This window comes from Lytechinus variegatus, chromosome 1, assembly GCF_018143015.1.
Source record: "Lytechinus variegatus isolate NC3 chromosome 1, Lvar_3.0, whole genome shotgun sequence".
Classification (NCBI taxonomy): Eukaryota; Metazoa; Echinodermata; class Echinoidea; order Temnopleuroida; family Toxopneustidae; genus Lytechinus; species Lytechinus variegatus.
In genome coordinates, this window is record NC_054740.1 from 8757413 (window position 1) to 8782854 (window position 25442).

A 25442-nucleotide genomic window follows, 5' to 3' on the forward strand; every position below is an offset into this window, starting at 1 on the left:
CAGCAGTTGACTTGAATTTGATCTGTAGATTTGCAATCTACAAAGGGTGATGGAGACAAGTTTGCATACTTGTAGTGACAGTCACAATGACAGTGAAATTATATAGGGCCTAGATATCATTCAGAAAGTTATTTTTGCTCAAATAAGAGAGAGGCACATTTTTGCATTGGACTCAGACCTAGGGTACTAGTTTTGCATTATCCGACCAAGGAGTGAGTCCCATTAGGTGGTTTCAAACCGCCTCGATCACAAGAATCCCTGTTAAAGTACGAGAACTTTTTTTTGGCTAAAATATACCCATTAATTTTTCCTGCATTCACACCGCCCCGAAACATACCCTTCGGGTATGATAAGTTCCCGAAGTTACGAGCATGCGCAGTATGGTCTGATAAGCAGGCAAGGCGCAAGAATCACTAGCCCAGCAGCCACCCATGCCGCCGCGCCCAACGACACGCTGGGCTAAAAGTTCCCGTAATTTGCTTTCACATTGCCAAAATACCTGCGACCTTGGAAAAATCCCCGCGAAAGTTCTCGTAATTTCGCCAAGTACCTACTCTTTAGCGGGTATTTTCTTTCAGGGAAATTATGCGTAGTTTGCTTTCACATTACCAAAATACCTGGTATTTTTTGATCGGGGTAAATTTCCCGATCAGAGAATACCTGGAACTGACGAACTTCGAGGCGGTCTGAAACCACCTAAAGACTCCTTCATCAGACAAGCCCTACCACTCTGCCTTTGTGCTGTGTATTGGGCTTTAATGTGTTCACAAAGAATGTAGGCTTATGTCACAATAGTTACCGTGTTTACACAGTGACACGGCTCGGGGGTTCGACACGCGAGCCGTGCTCAACACGGCAATTTTATGCTGTGTAAACGTGATCAGTGTGATCCGCGAGCCGTGTCGAACACAGCTTTTTTGATCCGCCAAAATCGTAGGTTTCAACCCGCGAGCCGAGTCAGACTCGGCAATTTTTCCGTGTGTAAACAGAAAGCCGTGTCGAACTCTCTTGACCAGGTCACTGCGCGCGCTTTCACTTTTGGCATTGTTGTTGTTCGCACGGACAAGATTCGATTCCGGCGGTGAATTTCCCGCCTTTAATTTGCGACGTCATAATTCTTCTTCCGTTTGAGATCCGCGAGCCGTGTTGAACTCGCCTGCAATCATAAAGGGCTTGATAAAAGCAGGATATTATCATTTAAAAGAAAATACAAGAATCCCTGATTTCCCAGGAGATATAAAGGCAAAATACATGCTCTATTTTTTGCATGAAGTGACATGCTGTATACATGCAGGCCTACCCATAAACAAAAAAAAGTAATCATCATATAATAATGATGAAAGAAATGGCTCATTATAAAATCAGTGCACGATGACTTCACTCGGTACTTTTATAGCCTTATCTGTGATTGCATCTGAGGTAGTGCATTCAAAGTCGAACAATGTCCATTTTCCTTGTTTTTCAAACATTCTGGGGCTTTCATAGAGTTTCTGTTTATACCCGGAGTTGAGTGCACTTTCCTTGAGAGTTTTCCAGGTAACATTATTGTTTCCCTTTGTTACAGTTCATGCATTAATTGTCATGATGGTCACTCAGATAGTAAAGCATGTTTTTGATGGGACTGATTATCTTTTGTTTGAATTGGTTGAATTGCGATGGTTTAATCTGTACTCTCCTGATGAAGGGTTTATCATAGATTTAGCAACACCGTAACACAAGACTTAGTGATTAATTTTATGAACGATTATGTTGCATTGTGGTAATACAATCAATCAATTGCTACAATCTTTAAAAGATTAGGTAAAGTTACTAATGTGTTGGTGAATATGTGTCGCACCAATAGAAAATGGTAAATATTAACAAAAATAATGGTAGATTCTAATGATTGATTTTTACCACTTTTTGTTGGTCAGACATGTAGGCAATAGGCATATTCACCAATTCAATTGGTTATTGACCAATCATTTACTGATTGAGTAACTGGAACTGGTGGGGCATTCTTAGGTATAGTTGCCAACCCTTACTGAATATTAATGAGATATGATATAATGTAAATTAAGTGTTTACTTCCCAATTGAATGACTGAGCAAAAAACTTTTAACATGTTTTGTCTCTTAAGAAAACTTTTGGTTCAGCCGTTTGGTTATTCACAATGTAATATCTTATCAGATTAATATTCTGTAAGGGTCGGCATCTCTGTTTAGGTCTCACTCAGCAGGGGCGTCGATCCATTTTTCAGATGGGGGGGGGCAAAATCATTAACGTTCCAAAGGCGCTGGATCGTACAAGACACCCACACATATTATATATATATATATATATATATATATATGTCTCATGAGACAGGCACGTATCTCACCAACAAATTAATGTGACTGATTTTTTTTTTAGTATACTGACAGGAAAAGCGTGCCTGTTTAGAACTGTTTGTAGTAACTCAGGAGGATACATATCTCTCTACACAGATAGTACGAGTGCCGAGAGTGAGCTGAAATTTCTCTATATTCTAAGTATTTTTGGTACCAATGATTAAGATTGGTATCTAAAAGAAGAATAGATGCGATCGCGAAGCGTGAGCTGAAAATTTTGATTTTTCGATCTGAAAAAAATGACAGTTTAATGAACGTTTTTGATAAAGAACAAGATATATATCCAAGAAAAGATGATTGCAAATCAAAGCAGGAGTTCTTTTGAGGCTTTAGAGTGAAAACGGGACATTTGCATTCACCTATTTAATCATGAAAAGTATGGGTTTTTGCTACAGAAATGATTCGAGCGCTAGCTGAAAATTATATTCCAATCAGAAAAGCGGGCATTTTGAGCACGATTTTAAATAAAGAACGAGTTGTGTATCTCATTCTCGCTTGCTGAACATTACAATCTTGTTTTTTTGCCATATCCGGAATTATTGGGGGGGCTAAATGATATGTTTGCCCCCCAATATTTTCATTGGTGGGGCGATCACCCCCCCCCCTGCCTCCCCAGGATCGACGCCTCTGTCACTCATTCCCTGGGCTTGCATCTCTCGGTTCAGTACATGGGACAATGTTTACATGTGTACTCTTTGAAGTCTTTGTAACTTGTTATAATCTTACAGCCCCCTCCAGACTAAACTCATTCTCAATGATTCCACACATGCAGAACTTGTCCGAAGTGTGCTTTTTATTCATGTGCCATGTGCAGACAGCAGTGTAGACATCCTTTGTCTCTGCCACTAGACAAGGTACCATTTTGTTTCAAGAGTGGAACACTTTGTTCATTTAAATTGCTTGTGTCTACAACCATTTAAAAATCTACAGGAACAACACTGGCCCCTTTATCTTGGCGTTGTTTGAAGATAATCAGGGCACAAAGGATAACCGGCTTAATCTTGTTTTACCATTCAATGTCTTTATGCCAGCTTATATAGGGGCTGGAAGTCATGCCTGCTTTTGGCCTACTTTTACCAGAGTTGATTGCTAATCCCTTTTTGACCCATTGACAAAGGACAGAGATCCATTATTTCATTATCAATGGGAGAAGCCCCTCATCAATTCATGCCTTAAATCTAGAGGCAATATGGATTAAAATTGACTTAAGAGAAGGGACAGCTATGGGTTTGGGGGATTTAAATGGGAGGAAAGCTGACCTGTTGAAGATTTAGAAGATCTGCTCATCACTCTTTTAGTAGCCATGTGGTCTACATGTTCAACAATTTTTTTTAGGTGTCAAATTTCATTCATTCATACTTGAAAATGTGAGAGTTAATGCTCAGCGTACTGTCTTAGTATAGAATTGTAAGTTCATTTGAATAACTAGAGAAAAAAATAAGCACAATTATCACATTCATCGTGTTCAAGTTAAAGTTCAAGTTTGTTAATTCAAAATCATAATCAAAATAGATATACATACAACGTAAATGAGTACATAAACATACCAGAAAGAAAGTGAGTTATGCCTTCCTTTATACCCTGTATATCACAACATGGGCAAATGAGAGGGCCGGATATATCACACTCTTGCTATTTATTTGTTTGTTTTTTATATCAAATATATGTGCCTAGTATTTTACTTTTTTCTCAGATTTTACAGTAAGGAGTTCTGTTGATTTGATTGTGATACAACAATGGCAATTAAACATTTTTATGAAGGAATAATGCAATGTTACAATGAGGGAAATAGAATGAAACCAAACTCCAAAAATTAAGAATAACACAAACGTTAATAGAAAGCTTTCACTACAACAAAGCTCAAGAATGAATCACTTTCAAAGTTTCAATCCTACATCCCAGTTTCCATTAATTGTTCACTAGAAACGATGTCAATAGAATCATAGACCGCATCCCACAATTACAAGTGGGACCACATGGGATGACTTCTCATTCTCTTTTGATGTTTCCTTTGAAGCAGAACGCTTTCTCTGATGCATTAAATGAAGCAATGAAAGCTCTATTGTTGTTGACAGTGGTCAGCTTGTTGCTCCTTTTGTCAAAAGAAATGGAACAATACCCCAGCAGACATCATTAAATGACTCTTCTGGTGAGGTGTTTCCGGTTCACAAAAGGACGTGATGAGGACTTCGGAAGGACTTGGAAGTTCTGGTCATTTACCTCAATCCTTCTTGTAAGATCAGGATGTTTATTTATAGATTTCTTCATTAGGCCTATACAGTTTTTTTTGTAGTTTAAATGTCAAAATGTACTTTCTAACATTTCTTTACGATTAATTTGCCCCCCCCCCCCCCCCCGAATGCCCCAAACCCTGACAAAACTTCAAGAATTTAAAAGCCCCTGAAATTCCCATATGGTCCAATGTAAATTCTAATTACTGTAATATATTTGGTCTACATTCATAATGTAGCCTACATTTGTACAAAGTGACTTTGGATAAAAGGTAGAAGGCTTTAACAATGGACCTGACCGATACTCAATTGCAATTTGCTTCGAGATAAGGTCTTGACAGTGCAGATGTAGGCTTTCTGATATGAAATGTGTTTCAAGGCAGAGAATATTTAGCAAGGACTACTTCCAGAAATCGGGTAAAGATGGTCAATTTTGCGACTAATCAGGGTTCTTGACCTCTGAAACAGTCTGGGAGCGGTGGACTAGTTTTGTCTGATTGATTTTTTCCAGGTTTGTTACAAAGCCCTCAAACCACATTTTATTCACAAGTTGTGTCTATTTATCCAGTGTGTTATTGTACACGCTATGTGGTAGGTAATCTCCTCTAACCCAGGATTTACATGAGATGAGAGAGAGAAACAGAAAAGGGGGTTGACAGAAGAATAGAGGGATGAAAATGAGATGGAGAGGAAGTTATCAGGAGCTTTAAAGATCTAGTCCAAATAGAGAGAGGGGTAAACTACAGGGATGAGGAGAGAGATATAGAGTGAGAGAAAGAAAAGCAAGCGAAGTAACTGATGATGAGGGAACAGGCAGGGAGGAGGGGGTAGCAAAATAAATACATTGACCCAAGCAAAAGATGAATGAGAAAAAGAGAGAATCATGCATGACAAGGGTTATAGTGGGGTCATTGACCTCTTTATAAGGGTCATTGCCCTGGCCAACCATTACACTTGACACAAGACCACAGCCAGAAGGTCATAACTCACTCTGTTGACATGGCCATTGGGTTACATGATAAGTCAGAGACATTGAGACGGAACACACATAAAAAAAATGATTGCAATTTCTGTGATTAGGGGCAAGATTAATGTTTTGGTTCCAGTTGCAATTTCCTGTTTTTTATCAGATTAGTGGTCAGAAAAGTCAAGTTCTCACAGAAAATGAAACCACAATACATGGTTATTCATATCAAATGACAAAGTTGGAGAGGGTAATAGTTAGCACAAAATTACTTCCCAAACAGGATTGGGGATGGGTTGATTACTGTAGATTTAACAGAAATTGCCCCCAAAAATGTATATTTAAGCCTTTAAAATATCATTTTGATGTATTCAAATGGAACTTATTCAAGATTAACTTATCAATTAATAAAGGAAATCTGATGAAGTGAGATTGTGTTTTGTAAGAGTGTATAATTACCAGTATCTTTTTTGCAAAATATTTCCTTTCTTGCTTCTAAAATTGCATGCAACCATTAGGGGGAGGGGTAAATTAATATTCTCTTGGTGTTTCTACCAGAATGTCCTTACTGCTTTTCTGGCTGACCTTCTTGCTTAAGTATTTTTAATCATCAGATACAGTAATCATCTCTCAAACATGTTTACTTTTAAAGAGTTACTTAGAATCCAATTCAATGCCAGAATAATATTCTTTAATTTCATAAGTATAACTTGTAGTGATATGAAGTTTTAAAGTGTTCTCCCTTGAACCACGTTCATGTAAACAAGTAGCTGCCAGAGGGTATTGATGACAACATCCACAGTGAATGGAACCCTTGTTTGATGGATCTTATGCTACTTGGAAAAAAGAACAAAATTTTGAGTTTTTTTTCCCCCAGAATTTTGCAACCAGCAGATACAGGGCAGATTGATTGAGCTGTATCTACAGATGATGTAACTTAGGAAACTCATAGAAATGGATAATATAAATTATTGTCTGGGATGACAGTTTATACTTGGAGGCCTAAATATGCCTCTTATTTCTGTTTCTAAAACTTGCAATAACCCAGACAATGTATGCGAGGCCACATTTTTTTCATTCAGTTTTATGATAAATGCTTCCCTTTTTTTGTGGATAAAACAATTAAACCTCTTCCCCTCTACCTGAAGAATTTTATTTCCTCAACAATTAGGCCTACTGATGGGGTCATATTTATTCAATAAAGTGCAAATATGACATGTACTTGTTTGTTCCTCCCTAAAACCATTATGTTCTATCCCATGCTAGTATGAGGCAGCTAGTTAGGCCTACGTTTTGAACAGCCATGCTTCCGGCTATACAGCATTAGGCCTATATGCATTTCAACTTTTCAAGTAGATCCAAGCAAGTTGTTACTTTTTGTTATCTCTGTAAATATTTGCCAGTACGTGTTCCGGAACCGTGTGTGGACAAGACCAATTATATGATAATTTTATAGATTCATATCACATTAACCATTAATCCATAAATTCTGATGTTTTTCAAAAGCCTTTGTGCATGTGGATTTGTTCAATCATTTTTGGAAGCAAGAATAATCACATGTTAATCAAAATGCAAACACAGAAATGGGCACATGGCTCAGCATTCAAAAGCTATGAAAGGCAGCTTTTGTGGCATTATATGTGAAAAGTATTTTATTCTGACAAACAGATATTCACTTTTCATTGTTCCCTTTATTTAATTTTTTTTCAAAGATTCATCTCCATGGTTCATATTTTAGATGTTTATTTAAAAGGATATTCAATTCATCAGGGGCCACTCCAATTTCATGATTTTTTTTTTCAATCAGTGAGACATATCCTGTATTTCGTATTTTTGAGACGTCACTAAAAGATGCCAATTTAAAGGTCGACAAAGCCTTGTTATATCCCATGCTTCCGGCGGTATGATCTGGAAGTGTGATCAAGGCTCATCATAGGATATCCTCCTATGTTACTTCAAGAAAAAACTCCATCGAAGCCGGATCCAAGTTTGAAACATTAATTCATTCTGAGTGTCTGACTTATGGCCAATTGATAATTTTGTATGTTTTCGTTTATAATTGCAAATAATCTTATTTAAAAGTGGTTATTTTTTTTTGTTTCTCATATTTTATGTGCACACTAATTGTACAATTAAATTGAGCAATTAAAATGAGTTTGTTTCTTCGTTCATCTTTGTACTACTGCTTTACACCAACAACAAGAAAATGTGCAAGGATTTATATACATGTAGCTAGTTATTACAAATGTCAAACTGGAATAAACTGCACTGATTAAATCTGAATTCCAAGAAAATGAGAACCATATTAAATTTTGTCCCTTCAACATTTTAATACACAAATAGAAAATAGAGCTACAGTGGTATTATGATGATAGAATGCTGTAAAATCAAGATTTATTTTCATTATGTAGGCCTATTACATAATTAAATGATTCTGCCTATAGAATTGCAACTCAATGGTTCAGAGTTTCTGCATCTTGCTATTGATAATGTTATCATCTGATTTTTTTTTCATTTTATTGGTGTATCCATAAGAAACAAAGCACCCATTGTAAAAAGAATTAAATTTGTTTTGTTTATTGTGCATATTCATTATGACCTTCCCTATTCCAGATTTTATCTTTTAAAAAAGAAGGCCCTTGTTTTTGAACTTCCGCTAGCACTTTTGATAGCGTAGTGGAAGTTAAATGCTTGAACAAGGTGCTCAGTGGTTTCCTCCTAATATGAGCTAAATACACATGTAGGCTGAAATAGTACAGGGTATCAGCTATTAAGTACATCGGATCCTGCTTTATGATTAATAGGTCACTTGCTATTGTTCAAAGAAAAAAGTTCAGATCAGGCAATCAATAGACAGGGCAAAGTTGCCATAGCAACCATGTCTCCCATTTAATTGTGTATTTGGTATACATATATATATACATATATATGTATGATTGAATGGACTTAGTATGGCCTGTCCTTTTCCCCAATTGTTCTATGGAATTTCTGATTTCATTTTAGTGGCAGCTAAGGAATCATACTACACTATTTTGGATTCATTTAATTATTCCATCCATTTCTTTCTAAAATGGGTAATTTCAATCAATGATTAAACAAAAAGTTATGTATGTGTTTAAATCATGGATATAATCATGTTAATTGATAGATGTCATTCGACCCCCCCCCCCCCTTACAATGATTATGATATTTTACAATGGTTATGATATTTGCTTATATATAATCTGTTTTGTTTTACTTCTTCTTATAGATAAATATCATATACTGACCATGCCTGAATTTATTTCATCTGTATAAGTTCATTGTAACTTTTTTGATCACATTACTTTGTTCTTCTGTTGAAAATGAAAATAATAAATTGAATTGAATTGTATTGAATGAGTGTTTTAACCCATTTTAGACTAGCACATAAAAATGTTTCTTCTTCCTGAGACCTCAGCCCATCTAATTTCTCTGAGGGCTCAGGTTCCATCATCTTAAGATTTTTAGCGGAAATCGTGTTTTCTTTGGTGACAAATTATTATTAAATTCCATTCAAATTATTTTGGGTAGACATTCTGCTCGAAGCAAAAGTTTAATTAAACAAGAGGCTGGTCTGCTGGCATGTTTTTTATGTTGACTCAAGGGTAATGGGGTTTACCCGCAAACTTGCGGTGAAGTTTACATTTATGACTGACAGATATCATTCAACTATGAAATATTGCACTGTGGTATGCCCATTTGCCTTCACATCGAGACTTATGACTGAAATGGACTCAATAATGTAAGCACTGAAAATAGGTTCACCTAACTGCACTGTTAAAAACATAGTTGACAGTAAATGAAACTGCGGTTGATATTACCCCCCCCCCCCTCACTCCAGTCGTCATTTTGGTAAATGTGTTTACAAAAATAATCAAATGAGTTGTTCATGAATTTCAAGGGTTATTACTAGAAAATTGGTTTTGGGGGGAGTTTTCCCCTTCCCATGAAGTCAAATTGTACTTGAAAATTATAGAATAAATTCAAAACCTCAGTAATCATGAAGAACGCGAGATTAAATTAGTTTGCATAGCATTTCTTGCTTATTTTTTATGTGACGAAGAAGAAGGGGTGGCCCTTATTTCGCTTTGTGAGGTTCGGGGAAGGAGGTAATTCTAGGAAAGAGACAGGATTGGCTCATCCTTATAAAGGGGTGTCTGGTAGAACTATTTGGTCATGAAAGGGGTGTTTTGTTTAGACTTCCAAGCCATAACATTTCTATTCGTTCACCGACCTTGTGATTCATAATGATACGATTCTGAATTCTAAAGGTTGGTACGTCGCTCTCCCATTTTCTTCCTCTATAATGTTTGCCTCTCCCTTTATTTGTGTTTCTGTTATTTTTCCTGGTTATTGTAGATAGTGTGAAGTTTGCGGCAATCAAAATATCCTCTCATTGCACGTTATACTAGGCGTCAGAGTCAACATAAGCTGACACACTTTATGCTATTCGGAATTGGCGCAAAGGACGGTATTACCCAAGTTTTTCCTATGCTTGTAGGCCTATATATATTGCAAGAATAGAAGCCGAATCATATGATATTCCCTTGGGGGTCATGTCATAAATATTTGATGACCCTCCTGATTGCTCTGATTACATAACAGACGTAATTAAAGTGCAGTGATTTCTTCAGCAACATTGAGTACTCCAGCCAGACTTGGTTTATTAATAGGAGCATTGAACGGACAAGGGCCATTGTCGTAGGCTGTAATAATTATCTAGGATCACTCGATATTCATAGTTACTACGCTGGGCGATGGCACCAACAAGGAGGACTATTGTTTGTTAATTTACTCTGGGACTAATTAGCAAGGCTTGTTGTTTCACTCTTGGCTATGGTTACTGCAGTGTGGGTCCATAGCTGAGGATTGTTTTTCATGGGGAAGACTGCGAAGGGACAAGATAAGACCTGGTGCTGCCTGCCTGCTTACTTGCTTGCTGAATGATCAACATTTGAGTAAATGACTGATAGATATGAATTGGTGTGTTTGCTATCAGGATTAATCTCTTGCTAACTCACTGTTTACAACAGTTTAGTCTGTAGCAGCCAGGAAGCAAGGTTTTTCTTTTAGCTTAGGTCAGGAGACAGGATAAGCGTGTTGAATCTTGGACAACCACCCCATATGGAGCTGTGTTGCTTGCTAAATTAAAACTATCAGCTCTGAGTTGAACATGCATGAAATATATTGGAGAAGTTTGTTGCATCAGAGATTCTGACTGTACGAATGGAGCCCATAAAATATTGAGTTTGGATTCATATTAAATACCATTTCTTTGATGATTTCATGACAATTGTGCATTGATTGTTCAAGGATTATTCACCCTGATTGCAAACAATTTTGTGTGTGCTTAGAGGAATCTGTACTCTGTGAACTTCTTAAACATTCCATTATTTTTGTATCCGAGGTCCTGTGTTTCTTCTAATACTTAAACACTTTGGTTATGAAAATTGTTCATCTTCAGTTGATGTGAGTTCGTCATTTAGAAGAGGTTATCACTTAAGATGTGCATCATCTGAACTAGAGCTACTAGAACAAAACCAAAGAGATATTTGCTTGATCCCAAATGCTTCTTTCATCCATTCAGATATCATGTAAACACAAGAGAACACAAGTCCCTATTTAGCCTCGCTCCAGTGGCTTGAGAGTGAAGATATACTGAAAGCAAAGGACTATTTTTAGGAAAAAGTGATGCTTCAATGCCAGAAGGGCCTCAACAAGTGAAAGAATATTTACCCCTCTGTGGGAGAGGGAGAAAGATAAAGTGTTTTCTTATCTCGCTTTGAATGTATTTCTGAAGAGCTTTAAAGTTTGTGAAACTTTTAGATGGCTGTCAGTAGCGAAGGACACGAGCCAAGTCGAGTGGCTCTGTTTCTTGAAGCGGCACTCCTCAAATGTCCAACAGGAATAAATCGAAGGCTGTTTAATGTTAAAATCAGAGGTACCTTAGCTTAGCTTGCTAGAAAATTCGCACTTTTCATTGATACGTATTATGTATTTGAGGTATCAGAGGTATTTTAGCCTGCTAGAAAGAAAATACCAAAAAAATTTAAAGTTTCATTAATTGTATTAGCCTACCTTTATGTGCTATCAATTGCATTGAAATAAACTACATGATTAATAATAATTTTAAAGATTAATGATAATGCTGTTGAAATGTATTAATGTCATGAATGCATTCCTTCGACTCTCCTGTTCGTCATTTGCAGTTTTCAGTGACATCATTCAGTTACCATCTACACTGTACCTGATCTTGAATCTAGTTTGGCCTCTGAAATATTTTTTTCTTCTAATTTTATGAATGATATAAGCTAGCTTTATTCATTTTCACCAGAGTCCTGCATTGTAATGGTCCTTTTCAGCTGAATTGCTAGAATCAGAATTATTTTAGCTGATTGATAATCAGAATGATTTTATTCTTATATGAAGGCCTGATATCAGTTATGTATAACAGTGTCCCACTTTCATGAATCCATGACATCACACTGTTCAGGGAGGGGGAATGACACAAAAGTCCCCCCCCCCCCCCGAACAAACAGAAGTACTTCTTAAATTTATGCCAGTAACTGTCGGCCATTGTGAATTTTCTCTAAATTTTCATTTGAATTTAATTTTTTGTTTGTTTAATTTTTGTCTCTCTACAGAAATTGAGGCTGCAGATACATGTCAATGGCTAAGAGCAACAGGGTTCCCACAGTATGCACAAATGTTTGAAGGTATGTTGTCATCAGTGCTATATTCATACCAACCCCAGACCAATCAAAGCTATTACATTATTTTAAATGACATATTAAAGGGGAAGTTCACCCCGACGAAAAGTTTATTGTAAAAATAACAGAAAAAATATTGCCGAAGGTTTGAGAAAAATTCATCAAATAATTAAAAAGTTATTAGAATTTCAATTATTTGATTTGTGACGTCATATGCGAGCAGCATTCCTACATAGCGAATGGTAAAAAAATCAATGAAATGTCATTTTCTCAGAAAATTGAAAATGATTTTCACCGTACCTTTTGTATATCAATAGACAAATCATTTCACACCCGATCATGAAAAGAAAACAAAATTAAGTCATCAGGAACCATACAAACTTTGAAATTCATGCATTTTATATTACATAACACATGGGGCAGCTGCTTGTTTATGACGTCACAAATCCAGAATTTTAAACTCTAATAACTTACTCTTTAACGGATTTTCCTCAAACCTTCACCGATATTTTTTACTATTTTTCTGCTATTTTTACAACAAAGTTTTCTTCAGGGTGAACTTCCCCTTTAATGGTCGGTTTGGAGTTGGTTCTGTTGGTGTGACTGAAGGCATAATCCTCAAAAAATTGTTATACATATATTATATTTCATAAACCTATAACAACATAGAGACCTGTGTGTACCCGGGGGGGGCACTCAGTATATAATGCATAGTGGGTATGTGCCGCGGAGGGGACCCCCATTTTTACACTCAAATTTCCGTTCCAAGGCATAGCATTTTTGCCTTGTTGAGGAAAAGAACAAAGAAAGCCGCTCCAAGGCATAGCATTTTCTTCTTATCGAGAAAAAAGAAGAGAGAAATCCGCTCCAAAGCTTCGCATATTTTTCGTTACGCCGCTCCGATCGCGTTGAATGAGCTGCAATTTTGGTGAAAAGCGGCCGAAGAGCTCCCCGGCGGAGGCCGCGCTAGCTGCATCATGCACGCATGACCGTTCCGTAGGGATGCATACGCTGGCGATCCGTTCCAAGGACCCCCGTTTTCACAAACATTTGTCGTTCCGAAGCCCGTTCCGAGGACCCTCCTTTTTACAATAAGCCCGCTCCAAGGCCCCCGTTTTTTGTCTCGCCCGCGGCACACCCCCACCACTTTTTTGGTCGAGTGCCCCCCCCGGGCCTGTGTGTACCTGTACTCAAATTTAGGATTTAGATTTAATATATAGATATTTTGGTCTTAAATTGCAAACCATTATTTCAAACCTTTAAGAATTAGGGCCCACATCTAAGTTCAGGGCTCGACTTGTTTCTCATTTGACCAGGATTTTTTCGATTTTAAAGTCATGAAATCTAGGGTTTAGAGATTCATGATAAAATAAACTTCCCAACACATTGTGCTTTTGCACAAACAGTGTTTAACAGGCAGAAGATGTATTTCCAGATATTCAACATTACTCACAATAAAGGAAATGATTTCTGTGAATACCCATGCATCATTCGGCTTACTGCTTAGAAGGCATGATCAAAAGAAATGTCTGATTTGATTATTTTAAATTACAAAGAGCACTCCTGCAACCTGAAATAAGATGGAACTTTGTCATTCTGAATTCTCATGTAAAAGAATATTTTCACGATTCAATAAGGATTAAAATGGGAGTTCAAATTCAATTGGAATTTTGTCAATACCATACCGTTTTCACTCAAAGTAGTTGTGCTTTATGTCTGTTGGTTTGGCAAATGGAATATATTGTTATGAAAAATGCACATATCCCTTACCCTCCATCATTGTGTTGTCCAGGCATGAATGGAGTTCGTTAAAAAGATATTTCATGGATGATTTGGTTGGGAATATGCGTTTTATGTCAGATTTATTCCTGTTAAACTGCACCGGAGGGGGGTTTCTGATAGTAGGGTATCATTAGCATTATAGAATGATTTATTGTGAGAACTAGTACCTGGGAGGTATTTTGAAAATCAATGCTTGGCTAATGGTGTCATGTAGTTCAGCTTTTTTACCATTTTTATCTTAGGAATTTGCTTGTTTTGCCATTGAATGTTATCGATGTTATCTCAGCTAAAATACATTTAACGGTGTCCCGATAAGCAGCAAGGATCATCACAAGTGATTTTAAGATAAATTTTAGAAACTCATGTTATATGATATAACACAGAAGAAAATGGTATGATAAAACAGTTTGATATAAGATGTAACCCCCCTTAAAAAAATAATGATAATGATAAAATAAATAAATGAATAACAACACTTATCCATAGGCTTTTTATTAAGAATAAGGTAGACCTATACCAAAGACAATTTAGGCCTTATTGTTGCTCTCTAGAATATTACTATATTTAAGGGAAGTTCCCCCTGACAAAATGTTTACTGAAAAAATAATGAAAAATATTGCCAAAAGTTTGAGAAAAATCCATCAAAGAATAAAAAAGTTGCTAGAATCCTAATTGTTTGATTTGTGACATCATATGCAAGCAACTTTCCTACATTATCATATGATAAAAAACAATGAAATGTCATTTTCCCAGAAAATTTTAAATGGTTTTTACCGTACCTTCAGTATGTTAATAGACAAATCATTTCACACCTGTTTCTAAAAAAAAAGTCATCACGAGACATTAGAAATTGAAATATATGCATTTTATGTTACATAATATATGGGGCAGCTGCTCGTTTATGACTTCACAAGTCCAAAATTGAAAATTCTGATAGCTTTCTCAATCTTTATTGGATTTTCCTCAAACATTCACCAATATTTTTCATTTTTTCTTCTATTTTTACAACAAACATTTCTTCAGGTTGAACTTCCCCTTTAATAAGCTTTTACTTGAAGTGTTTTTCAATAATTGCAGAAACCCCAGATTAAAAATAGTGATGTAATAATGATGCAATGTAATGAAAATATATGAATGGCACAATTTGAAGAAGATTTTGTCTTGATATCATTCAAACCCTTTTCATTTTCTTTCTCACAACTTGTGCGATTTTCAGTACATAGTCTCCAAGAAAATATACTGCATAGATTGTCATCTGCTGAGGGCAGCAAACAATATTGTAGCAGATTATGACTGAACAAAATTCATTCATCATTAGACACACAATACATAACTTTGTAGACAGTCTAGAAATAGAGAAATATGTACATGATTTTTAATTTTATGTATTTTGAGGGTTAGTGGCATATACTATATAAAACCAGTTGTAGGCCTAATTGGTTTCAGCCTTTTAGGTGATTCCATGACATTCTCAAATCATAGTCTGTTCATAAATCCAAAGATAAATTGTTGCCTTTTGTATTTTTATAAACTTAGGCAGTATAGACAGTTTAACTGTATTAATTTGTATATAATTGAGCAAGAATGATTTTGAAATTCATTTTTTAAAAGAAAACTGTCTGTTTTTTTTTTATATCTTTCACAATCCTCTGGGTGTTTTAAACTCCTACATTACATGTATGTACATTGACCTATAAATACATTATATTTTCATAACTACAGTAGGCTAATGCAACTTGATTTGGTCATTCAAAAAGTATTTGATATTTCAGAAATTCATATCCTTGAACTTGCACCTCATTCCCCCACCCCCACCGCTCCCCTCCTCCAAGGTACTGACAGAAATATTTCATATTAGCATGCCAAAATAGATTCATACCCCTTGCTAAGAACAAATTATGGTATGTTTGACTTATTCTTTTGATCTGCTCATGGGGGATATATGGAGCAGGTTCTTTTTAGACACCCCTGCTTGCACTCTGTCGACATTCTGGCTGTATTTTAGGGATTATTGCCTTGAAATATGAAGTTGCTTATTGGGAGGTTAGATATAGAGAAAAGGTGCCTTTATAATACCATTCATCCACAGAAAATATATAGTATTGTGGCAGCCCTCCATCTTGGAACGGGTCCTGGATGCTGGGGGGGCCTAACCCTTGCCTCTATCACCTTCCGCCAAAGTTGGGCAGCTAAGTATATAGAACTTGTTTCATTTATATCAGATCAGACCACATTATTTCATTTCCCACTTCAGTGAGATATTTTTTTATGTTCTTATAATTTCTGTATATTTAGCATTTCTTTCATGTTTTCTTTTTCTTTTTACAGAGGGACGGTACCCAATAGATTTGGAGCTTGTGCAAAAAGATCATGATTTTTTGGACCAAGATTTGTTAGATTCAGTTGTAAGGTGAGTTGGCAAGGGTGTAGATCTTTTTGGAAAATGTTTTCTGAACGTCTAAGTTTTTTGTTGTGGCAAATTGTGAATTTCTTTCATGATAACCCCAATAAACTCTACCATTTGTGGGGACCATGAAAGTCTGGTTTATTGTCTATGAGTCATAATGTTGTGGTGTTGGATAAATCACCCTTTTTAGTGAATATTCATCCATTGAGAGATAATTAGCATAACCAAAACATGACACTGATACTTGCTCTACCGATTTCCCAGTATTTACATGTTTCAAGAGTGACAAGACTCACTGAAAACAACATCTCTCTGTGTTCACTGTTGGTGTTCCAGTAACCTTTCTCCTTCAAAACTTCTTTTGAATGAAGTGGCAATGTACAACTTGTATCTCTCAGGAAACTTGGTCATGAGTTGGGAGGGGAAGGGGACCTTCCGAGTAAGCCTTCCATTTGACACCAGGGTGTCAGCAAACATTGCACCTCTCTCATGCACTTGACACCAGCACTGACGCACTTTCTTCCCCCTAGTCATTCAGACCATCATAAATCATATCAGTATATAAATGCAGGAACCTTTGTATTGCATTGATACTTTTTCCTTGTCTGAATGAACCATTTTAGTTGTGTTCGTATTATTTTTACGTCATGATGGGCCCAATACCAAATGATATTATGTTGAAGACCTACTTGTAGATTATAGTTGTATTTGGCAAACCAAAATGATACTGCAAGGCTTGTCATGATCACTTTGCAATGATTAATCATCTTTTCCCCCATTTGACTTTGATCCCTCTTTGATGCAGTTTTTCTTTTCAGAAATGACACCCCTCCCACAAGTTATTTAAAAACAAAACACTAATGGCTATTTACAACATGATACTCTATGTTCAGAGAATAGAACTTGATATATCTCAAGTGATTACTTGAAGATTCGACCCATGCAGATGGACTTTGACTCGGTAATGTTTAGAACTGATTCTATTTTACAGGCCAAAACAATCAGTAAATATTTTAAGTTTTTAAACCAGAAGCGACGAAACGGGGGGGGGGCTGATGATGTTCTGTACATTGAAATATATTTGAGTGTGAATGTGCTACTGTAAACGCTGTTATTTTCGCGGGATTAATTTTTCGCGCTTGGCGGCTTCACAACATATTCGCGGGTTTTTAAATTCGCGCTGCACACTCCATAGTCACAAAGTAACTTCCTTCTTGCCATCTTTGAATGGTTTTAATTAAAATATCAGCAACGAAATTGTATTTTCTGATCATAATTTTAGCTCTAGGGCGGCATAATTCAGCATTGTTTTGATCTAATTATGAGCTTTTGTGACATTTAGCGCAACTTTTCTTCGAGGGGCGGACATTGGGAAAGGCAAAAGGAGGCGATGCTAGCTGCTGGCCTTGTACGGACGGCCGAGCACCGGGTAAGGATCGGGGGGATTACGGCTATTCAAAGTGCATGGGATCAATCAACAAACACAGGCGATCGACCCAACGTCTTCTTAAAAACTAAACAGATCTAAACACTCACCAATCAAACAGCAAAAGCAATTTATATTGCAACCAAAATCATAATTAAATACCGATCTGCGACTGTTAAAAAAATGATCGCATTGCTTTTTAGAAATTCTCGCGATGCACACGATATTGGAGCTCAAGCTTGCTTGCGTAAATGCCGCCCTCTTTAGACCAGATTATGCAATCTCTTTGCCATAACGATACACGCAATTGAACCGCGTTTCGAAACTTGACGCTCATAAATTCGCGTGTTTTTAAATTCGCGCTCGCCGATCTTGCCGCGAAATGCGCGAAAATTTCCACACCGCGAATATTTCCACTTTTACAGTAGTCTGTCTTCATCCTATGACTGGAGATACTCACCTGGATTAATCCTAATCCTTTAGGGGGATAAGAGGAAACCCTAAAGTAATTGGAATAGGCCAGGTGAAGGTGTGAGTTAGTCTATGATGTACCATTCTCACACTGTTCAATGTCATCAATATCATCAGGAAGGGTGAACTGGTCTATTTGGAGAAACCAATTATGGGAGTTTTTCCGGAATCGTAGGATTTTGTATGGTGACAGAAGTGAGGTGGACCATTTCATCACAAATCTTTGCAGGAATTGAAACAGTGGTGGATTAGTGATGTTGACCCAGGAAGTGAAAGGTCAATGTGAAATGAATGCAATCCCTGCTGGGTTACATAATACAGTACATAACAGCCCTGGTTCTGCAGATTTGCCATTTAAAATGCATTATTTTTTTTCAGCATCTTGCAATTTGAAAATCATTTATTCATACAAAAGATTATTAAACTTATCAGTGTACACATAAACATGTGAAAACCATGTGTCTGGGGTAAATATGTTATAATAATAATAATATACAGTTCTTGTATAGCGCATATCACATTATTAATAAAGTCTCTATGTGCTTCCAAAGGACTTAGATTACCTCAGTTGTAGCTTTGCAGCCGTAATTACAAAGATTACAGCACACACACATTTCAAGGAATAAATTCCTGCCAGGTACCCATTCACCTCACCTGGGTTGAGTGCAGCACAATGTGGATGAATTACTTGCTGAAGGAAACTATGCCATGGCTGGGATTTGAACCCACGGCCACGACCCTCTGTTTTAAAGTCCAGAGACTAATCCACTGGGCCACAACGCTCCACAATGTTGATTAATCATGTAATACAGCCTCTATTGGTCATTTTTACATGACAAAAATCTCATAAAGGTTTAAAGTTGTACCAACATTTGAATAGAATGACTATGTATTCATGCATTCAAGATAATCACCAGGGCCAATATTCATAAAACCTTGATATAGGCCAAAGACTGGTAATCATCTGATTGTGTGCTTTGACCTATGTAATTAAGTGGTAATTAGACTTGTTCAGAATTTATGGATATGGGCCTGATATTTCATATCATGTCATGGAAGTTTCAAAATCACTTTTCGTGACAGGTAGGTAGGACCTGTAGGCCTACCTTCCCCCAAGAAGCATGATTGACATATGAAGAGCATCTACTCTGGGTCATTCCCTCAGAAGAGCTGGGTATATTCTCCTTTCCCTAGTGTTTCTCTACACTGTGTTGACTCTCTTAAATGAGTGTCAATAGCTTGTCCATTGAGCTCTTAAGCTAGGGAGACAACAACTGATTATATAGATCCTTTCATAAAAGAATAGGGAAAAGAGAAAAATCAATAAAATGAAGTGAGGATTTATTGCTCTGCCCATTTACAAGGGACTATTTTAAGAAATGGGAGATAAACATAACCCATGACCACACTTGGATGTGAATGATTAATCAGGTTTTACTTTTTAATTCTTTGTCATCAGATTTATAGTGCAAGAAGAATTGTGTTAATAATAATATGCACATTTAACAGAAAAGTGCATTGAGTTTTGATAGAATCTGTGGAACTATTTCATTCAATTGTTGCTGTCACAGAAATGGTATCTATTCCTGTTTATGCAATGCGGTCATATCCCTATCATTAATCAGATTGGTGTCATTCAAGGTCAAATTATCTATGTATTTCCTTTAAACAACCTAGTATAATCAAGATTATTATCCTTTATCGTTTGACCAGCCTAAGACAATTATTGTTACCATGGTGACAGTGAAAATACCTGTAAATCCTGTATATAGGCCTTCAAGGTCTACGGAGACTGCAACGTGGTCGTGAGTAGTGATTAGCAACTGGGTTATTTCTTTGTTTTTGTTGTGGTTCACATTTCATGATGTTCTGTTTTTGTTTTAGTGTTATAACTGTTAACATATGACAAATGCAAACAAATACTCTAAACTTTCATGCGTGGGATGCATTTCCACCACTGCAGTACCATTTTATTATCGGTAATTTATCTCAATCATTACTTCAAATGTAAGATGAGAGTTGAAGAGGTATCCATCATTCGCCTTTGAATTTGGAGAGGGCAGTAGCATCGCCCACCAGGTATTAATGAGTATTCATTTCCCGCAGCAGGGGGCAGCGACGTTGTAAAACTGTGCAAGTAAAATGAGAAGCGAGTAAAAGATGCAATTGATGAATGGCAATTCTGTAAAATAATCAACCTTCTTGTACGTTCAACCCCCATTTTTCTCAGTTCTTACTTCACTTCATAAACTGACCAAGTCATGGTCATTAAAGACTGTCTTAAGAACCAGAAATCAGAGACAGAATATTTCATGAAGTCTCACATCCATGGGGTCGGACGTAGGCCTACATGTTGTATGGAATTGCCCAGAATTAACATTTGCCCAAAGTCAGTGCTAGTTTTGATGTGCAAGGGTCATGAATTGATAATTTTGAGGGCAATTTGAGGAAGGAGATCTATGCTTTACATTGATTAATGAATTAAAAGGTTTTTAATCTGATCATTCCCCCCCCCCCCCATCCATGATATCTGGATATATTTCAAACTCTTAAGATTGCTGCTTAAACTTAAAGGTTTCATGTAACAAATATTAAATTTTCAGGGAAGCCATCAAAATTCAATTTTAAAGACAATCAGTTTTAATATTTGCATATTATTTGATAATAATGGTTCAGACCTAAAATAGAGACTTTGTCATTCCTTTAGAAATTAAAGGCGTCACAGAAATTTCTCATCAAAAACATCAGATTTCCCCACCTAAGGTAAAAATTGATTTCTATATATCAAGAGATCTATAAGATTTTTACATTTTACAACTGATAGGCCTTTTCCAACAATATGGCAGAAAAATTGTTTGAGATACCCCCCCCCCCACACACACACACACATGTGCACAGAAACACATTTTTCCCATAGTGTGGTTAAATTTCTGTATATTGAAGTGATGTCATATGGGGTTTTTCTTACATTAGTCAGATTTCTCTTTTTGCTTTTTCTTCAAATCAATGATTTTTCCTATTTAATTCGGTGAGACACCAAGATCATCAAACACAGTATCTTCTATTCATTTCCTCAGGAAATTGAGGAACTTTCTCATCCATTAACTTGTAAACATAGGCCTTTCATATACTCATTTCAGAGAACAGGTCCGTTTGAACTACAAAAGAATCATTATTGTAGTCCCTTTCTAAGTATTGAGTACATTATGACATCACCGCATAGGTCTTTCCTCTCAGTCTAAAAACAAACCTCAAAATCCCAAAATGTTGAGTCAGCTAAAATCATCAAATCCAGTCATCTTATCCCAAAACCAGAAATAGAAACCGTGACGGACCCCCACATGGAATATAACTAACCACTCTACTTCCTACACACCAAACTACCAAAGTTTGTAACCATTTTAAATTCCCATGGCTTAATCATTTAATAGCTTTTGTGCTATTTCTTCTGAACTATTAGGGCTGGAAAAGTGTCCTTTGTGGGAGTCAGTCAGGTGGCTTTGATAATGCTTTACCTTTCTGTTGTTTACCGATTATTCATGTGGTGTTTGTATGTGTGTAAGTATGTTTGTTTGTTTGTTTGTTTGTTTGCTTGACTTTGCTACTTTGTTGATTGGGCACATTGGTAAAGGCTAAGGACTTTTCTAGATAACGTGACAAAAGGGGATTCCAAGGATGGAATAGGCTAATCAAAAGATTAACGATGAATCACTTTGCAGGTTTGCCCATAAAAATGGTTTGAACTCAAACTAGCATTGACGTTAAGTAATAGGAGGTGAATGGCCTCATCAAGAGGAGAAAAGTGTTTCTCATTTCATGCCAGCAAAAGTAACTATGAGCTTTTTTTGAGAGGTCAGTGTTGTAAATACGAAACCTTATTTATGTGAAAATATCTGTGACTTGTTACAATGAAAAATTAAATATAGATATGTTGTGGGGGTCATTGATCTCTTTTTTTTTTCTTTTTGATGGATTGAAATCAATAATAGTAGTTACATTAATATTGCTTAATAATACTTAATGTTCCTTACCCCCGGGGGGCCACTTCCATTCACAAGTGGATACCATGCGCGACCATGGGGTCTCGAAAAGCACCCTAAACACGTAATTTCCATATTCTGAAAATGCACCCCTTAACAAGTATTGGCGTGTGAAACCCTACCCTTAACAAGTATTGGAAACAAAACTGTTCTTGGTAAATATTCCTTGAAATGAACCCCCAAACAAGTACAGGAATGTTTTATTGTTACGGGTCCTTCGTTCGTCGGCTTTACCTTATTTGGTTTAGTACGACCCCACCTTCTACATCTCGCGCAAATCGGACTCTAAACACGTAGTGTTGGGTCAAAAAGGACATCCTTTATAAAACATTTTAATTTGGTTTTATCATCCCCGCAAATTCGACCCTAAACACGTAATTTTCCTAGTGAAATAGATACCCTTTTAAAAATTATTTTTGTGTTTTTGACACCCTTATCACGTTACGTATGTAACTTGCCCTATCGTGAAAAAGACATCCTTTTTACGTGTTATTTTTGGTCGTGCATGGTATCCACTCGTCAATGTAAGTGGCCCCCCAGGTCCTTACCACATCATGTTGCAGGAAGATTTGCTCTTTAATTTTATCAACAATCAATATTGTATGTTGTGCCAATAAGGATGAATATTATTTTTGTTATTTTATCTTTTCTATTCCTTGTGGACCTATTCTATTCATTTAATTCCAGGTTTTTGGATGTGGTGTGTGGTGATCTCTTAATTTTAGCCTACATTTCCATGCAATGTCTTTCCTCCTCATCTTTACTACAGAAAAACTATGAAAACTGTAATTGTACCTACTGGTTATTTTCTACTTTCAAGTCTGATATCCCTATCTAAGATAATAATGGACTAGTCCACTCTCTAGGGGCTTGTGTGTGCAAATGGAGAAATACATATTGTGTGTCAAAGAGATTTGTGTGTGTGTTTTTCAGACTAGTCTGTTTGTCTTGAGAGGGGTGACCCTTCCCAAGTCCCTCAATCCATTCAAGTACTGCCAACAAACTCTTAACTAGTCTACATCTGCTTTAGTACCCAACCCAATTTTAAAAAAAGACAGTTTTCACTTTTCAATATTTTTCTTCCAATTCATTCAGAAATTAACACTGACATTTATTGCTTCTCTGATAGGCCAGTGTTCAAAATGTCAGACATGAAAGACTGTATGCTAGTTGTATCGATCATGCTCAATCAAATCAGTCATCACCTAAAAAAATAGTTTCAACTTTCAACGCTAAAAATGTCCTTTTGATATGATCTAACACTCAAGATATGCACAAAGCTGCATTTAGGATTTAAAACTTTGATCTAAGACATTGTAAGAGGGCAGAGATCTTCGCTAATTTTACAATAGTTCTAAATTGAGAGCCATTTTTGCTCAATTTAAAATGAAAAATAGTCATTATCATAAAAAATGGACAAAAATAAGTTTCATTGATTTTAGAATTGCATTCATTCTATCGATTCTGAACCGACTTGAAATTGCAAATCTTCACTAAAGCCATAGAAAAAAAGATTGTAAACATACAAATGTCATAGGGAGGAGTCTTGATATTGAAGACTATTTTGTAGACACTCTGCTGTGCTCACTCCTCTGTACCATAGCATGTCCTGTGTAAGTCAAGCAAGCAGTGTACTATGAGCATTGCATCCAATGCTCTCGACCCTCAATGCTCATTCTCTGTACTGATCAGTCAGAGTTCAGCGCTCGCCTTAATCGCTCTCGCATTCCCTGAGTCTACCCACCAAGGAGAGCTCGCTTTGCTCAGTCAGATGCGAGACAAGGAATAAGTAGACACCATCTCACTATTTCTCTGTTGGCCTCTTTATTTGTGAGGTAATTATATAACATTAGAAGAACCGAGTTGCCCAGCAGTTGCCAATTGACACTTTGAACAGTGCTGAAGTTCAGATTCCATCATCAAGAACTATACTGCAAGAGTGTCACACGGATCACTTGGATTATTTATATTTTGTGAATTTAAGTCATTTTGCTCATCTACAAGGTGTTTTCATCAGTTCCTATTTTCTAGGGATACCACATTTTGAGTGTTCATCTTTGTGCCTGTGGATTATTGTTGATGATGGATGCATTTGTTTTTATCTTTTCATTGGAACAAGGTGACTTGTGCAGCTTTTAGTTTCAGTTATGAATAATTGTATTTACTTAAGCCTCTAGACTTTCCTTTTATTTTGTTTTTAAATCTTGTAAAATCAAGGCTTACGTTTTCTATGCTTATTCACCATCTTCATCGTCATCATCATCAGTATCATCAACAGCATCATTATCATCATCATCAACAACAACATCATCATAGGTTTTGTTGTCACCATTGTCAAATTGACTGTTACACATTTTGTTCATTGATTATATGAAATATGTGGAACACATCAATTTTCTTTTCCTTTGTCTCTTCATTATTGAAATAAAATATGAACCCCTACCAATTTTATGCTAAATATTCCTCTCCTTTTTTTTTACAGGAGACTAAAGATCCTCAATAAATGTGCCAGCATGAAAATAGAAGCGCCAATACACAGATCTGTGAGTATCTTCTTAGTACTTCATTATAACTAGTGATTATGGAAAATGAAAATGTCATCAGTCTCTTTGTTGGCTAGCTGAAGATTTTCAACCAGTTATCAAAGTCATGGTCTTTTAAAAGTTTTTATATTTAATTTATTTGTGATAAAATATTCATTTTAAAAAAGGTATTTGAACAATGCAATCTAATAACGCAATTAAGAAATTGACATTTTGTGTAAGACCTAGAATACTCAGAAAACTGCCTTTTCCTTGAGAATTTGGAAAATGTTAATAGTGAATGGTCAAGTTCAATTTCTGCCTACATGTATATAATATTGTTGTTTTTTTATGATGTAGGCAGCACATTTTTGTAAATGATTGATGATATACAATGTAGCCTCCTTTACTGCCAGCGTGCATGTAAATGTTTGATGATATAGCAAGTGTAGCTGTAAATGTTTGATGATGTTGCCAGCAATTAGTGAGTGCATCAGTT

General features: G+C 36.3%; 1 protein-coding gene across 5 annotated transcripts in view; it reads left to right on the forward strand.

The window, feature by feature from the left end:
• Positions 1-25442, forward strand: part of LOC121419421 (rho GTPase-activating protein 7-like) — a 99495-nt gene that overhangs the window by 12489 nt on the left and 61564 nt on the right. For 3 of the 5 annotated variants that reach the window (XM_041614031.1, XM_041614096.1, XM_041613922.1), the window contains exons 2-4: positions 12230-12301; positions 16406-16487; positions 24904-24964. In XM_041614031.1, coding sequence (XP_041469965.1) covers positions 12230-12301; positions 16406-16487; positions 24904-24964 — 215 coding nt within the window. Of the gene's footprint in view, positions 1-10257; positions 11527-12229; positions 12302-16405; positions 16488-24007; positions 24541-24903; positions 24965-25442 lie in introns of those variants that run through there. The other 2 variants (XM_041613972.1, XM_041614159.1) reach the window with 2 other exon arrangements.